The 3,248-nt window shown below is 64.3% G+C and overlaps 1 protein-coding gene across 1 annotated transcript in view; it reads left to right on the top strand.

The window, feature by feature from the left end:
* Positions 1-3,248, top strand: part of PCNX2 (pecanex homolog 2) — a gene marked incomplete at its 3' end in the record, with an annotated part of 168,179 nt that overhangs the window by 90,495 nt on the left and 74,436 nt on the right. Inside the window, exon 19 of the mRNA XM_023519783.1 lies at positions 1,304-1,454. Coding sequence (XP_023375551.1) covers positions 1,304-1,454 — 151 coding nt within the window. The remainder of the gene's footprint in view (positions 1-1,303; positions 1,455-3,248) is intronic.

The following is a 3,248-nucleotide window of genomic DNA, read 5'->3' as shown; positions in this document are numbered from 1 at the left end:
ACGTGTGTCGGTCTATTTCTGGACTCCCGTTTTTCTCTTCTATTGATCTAAATGTGTCTTTTGTGCCAATACCATCAATACCTGATGACGGTAGCCGTGTGATTAATCTTGAGATCAGATATCGTGAAATGCGAAATCCGATCCGGTGCAAGAAGTGAGTACCTGCCCACGTGCGTTCGTTCTGCTCCGGTCCCCACGCCGCCTTCGTGCTGAGACACAGCTGCGCTGAGGCCGGGTGGCGTTTATCAGCGCTCGCTGCCTTCGTCACCCCGACGTCCAGTCTGTGTTTGTGGGGAGCGTTATGCCTCTTGCACGGGTACGAAACTCCGTTCCTTCCGTGCTCAGCGGGTTAGGCTGCCCTTCCTGTGCACGTTCCCTTCTCCCCGTCCTGGGCCTCGGCCTCGCTGATGTTCCCCACACAGGAGGTAGCGAGGGTCCACCCAGTGCGTGCCACCAGGTAAGTGACAGGCTGGAGAGCGGTTGATGCAGCGTCAGTATCTTGCCGCCTGATTTGCCTGGTGGCCCAGAGTCACTGAGAGAAAACTAAGCGCCAGCTTTACGGTGGCTTTGTCTCCACAGAAGGATGTCTTAAAGTCGGATCTCGTCGTCTGCTCGGTGGCCGCCGTGCTGTCCTTCGCGGTCAGTGCCAGCACCGTGTTCCTGTCCTTGCGAGTACGTATCCTGCCTCCTGTGCTCCTTAATGCGGGACCACGGGGTCGCGGGCCCGAGGACGAAAACGAGGCCCCGTGGTGGGGGGGGTGGCAGCAGGACACCCGGGCGCCGCGAGGCGTCACCGCCCAGGCGGGGTGTGGCCCCATCAGCCACGGCTCGGTGGCGGCACGCTTCCCCCTCCCCGTCCGGGGCGTTTGGTTTGCAAGAGCGAGGGCACATCTTGGGGACGGCGTGGAGATAGGACGGCCGGGGGCATGCGGAGAAGGGAGGGAGGTGACACCACAGCCCGGGTCCCGCAGACGGGCCCGACGCCGCCGGAGGACTGATGCGGAGGACCCGCCGCGGGCCGCGGGCTCGGGGTTCTTGCAGGCGGCGCCGGCCCTGTGTGCAACGCTGTGCGTTTACACACTCCCCAGGGCGGGAGGACACTGGACAAGTGTGGTCGGGGTCCCCTCCGCCTGTCAGGAAGGAGAGTGGCCCCGTGGGTGGGGTCTCGGGCCTCGGCTCAGAGCAGGTCCGCGGCCGGGGCGGGAACCATCATGTCTCTGTCCTGCGGGGAGCGGGGGAAGGACGGTCGCGCCTGTCGCTGGCCCCGGAGCCGGGGGGTCACGCGCGCCCTCTCTCCCCGCAGCCTCTCCTCGGCATCGTGCTCTCTGTCCTGGCCGGCGCCGTGGGCTTCGTGACCCACCACCTGCTCCCGCAGCTCCGCAAGCACCACCCGTGGATGTGGATCTCGCAGCCCGTGCTCAAGAGCAGGGAGCACTGGCAACAGGAAGTGACCGGTGAGCGACGGGACCTGGGAGGAAGGGCCGGGCGACGGGCCCGCGGGGACCGGAGGCGGGGGCCTCGGGCACACGCCCGCGCTCAGACCGGGGACGGTGCTGCCGTCACACGGCACGTGATCCGCCCCCGAGGTCCGCCAGGACTGTCCCCAGAGCGGGAAAGCGGACGCGGGGCCCGCACGGCGGGTTTGTGAAAACATTGATGGGCTCTTAGGGTTGCGGGACGATCAGTTCCTGTCACTCCTGGCTTCTGTTGACGGGGAGGAGAGATCGTCAGCACGGGGCCACCCTCCCATCCACCACAAAACGGGGGCTGGCAGAGGCTGACCTTTGACTTCCAGGACCCCGACCCCTTGGGTTTTGCTCACCTGGCTTTGCTCGCTGAGACCGACACCTGCACTTGACCCAGTGAGCTGTCCTGGGCTGATCCCGGGTGACCCGGTAATGACAGTGCTTCCCGGTGAAGAGCCTCTGAGGAATGGCTGTGCCCGGTGTCCCCAGCTCTGTGACCGAACAGATGGCAGAGGGCGGTTTATCCCTGTCTGCGGACACCCCAACGTGTCTGGTCACAGTTTGCGACTAGCCCATGGTGCTCATTCTGCAGCGTCTCTTGCCCGGTGTAACTTCTCTGTCGCTGGGCGAGCTCTGCGGCGGGTGTAGGAGTGGCGCCAAGGCCTGCGGGCTCCGGGGGCACCGGGCTCAGCCATGTGCGTCCTCATCGTGACTTCAGTGGACGAGTGTGGCATACGGAAATGTGGGGACAGCAATACAAAGAGGCGGAGCAGGCACTTCGGGCGCCGTCGGGGGAGGAGCGTGGCTTCGGGGAGCGTCTCTGGAGGGCGCCAGGGGCTGCCTCAACCTGGCGCGGCCGCCTCCGGGGACCGTGGAGCGTTCCGTGGGGGAATCAGAGCAACGGGAGCTCGGACTCGCCCTCCTCACCCGCGGTCGGGAGGGACGTGGGGCTCAAGCGTCACGATGCCCTTCGCTTCCGGCGCCTCTTAAACGCGAATTACGAAAACCGTGGGAAGCGAGGCCCCGAGTCGGTCCGATTTATCACAGTCGGTTCCTTTCACCGGCCACCTATAGAGAGAGGCTCATGCCGACAGGTGTCCGCACGTGCATAGGGGGGAAACTGAGGAAAAGCTGAATTCCACAGCGCTTCTGCAGGGGCGAGGTCGTGTTCCCCGGCAGAGCCTTAGACAGACGACGTTTAGGTGACATTAGCGGAGTCCTCGGGGGGTGTTACTTTGGAGCCATTGGTAAGTGGCCGATGGAGACTCGAGGTGCGAAGATGCTCCACTCAGGAAACCACACACCCGTGTCACCGTCGTCAGCCTGTCCCTGCACCTGGACGCTCGGCCACCGTGAGCGAGGAAAGAGAACTTGTCTGATGGCACAGGGAGTGGCACGGCCGAGGCCTGGACCCCCCGCCCGGGCCCCCGCCTGGACCCCCGCCTGGGCCCCCGCCTCGGCCAGCTCCGCAGCGAAAGGTGAGGGCGTCTTCGGTCGGGATTCGTGAGCGAGGGAGTGAGTGTGTTTACCTGCCGCCCCCTCCTGTCTGGGGGCCTCGAGCAGGTGGCCTTGAGACCACTGTCCGGAGGGCCGTGGGACAGCCGTGCACAGCACAGCTCCGGCCGAGGCTCTGTGGAGTCTGTCACTCGCCTCCACTAATAGAAACAAACCCGTCATCTGGGTGATGATGATGGTTTTCGTGGTTGATAAGCCGCCTGAAATCTGGCCAGGCGCAATCGATTTGACAAAGTCGGCACGAAATGAAGGACAGATTGAAGTTTT

This window comes from Pteropus vampyrus, unplaced genomic scaffold (assembly GCF_000151845.1).
Source record: "Pteropus vampyrus isolate Shadow unplaced genomic scaffold, Pvam_2.0 Scaffold237, whole genome shotgun sequence".
Lineage (NCBI taxonomy): Eukaryota > Metazoa > Chordata > Mammalia > Chiroptera > Pteropodidae > Pteropus > Pteropus vampyrus.
This window is presented reverse-complemented; position numbering and strand designations above follow the sequence as displayed.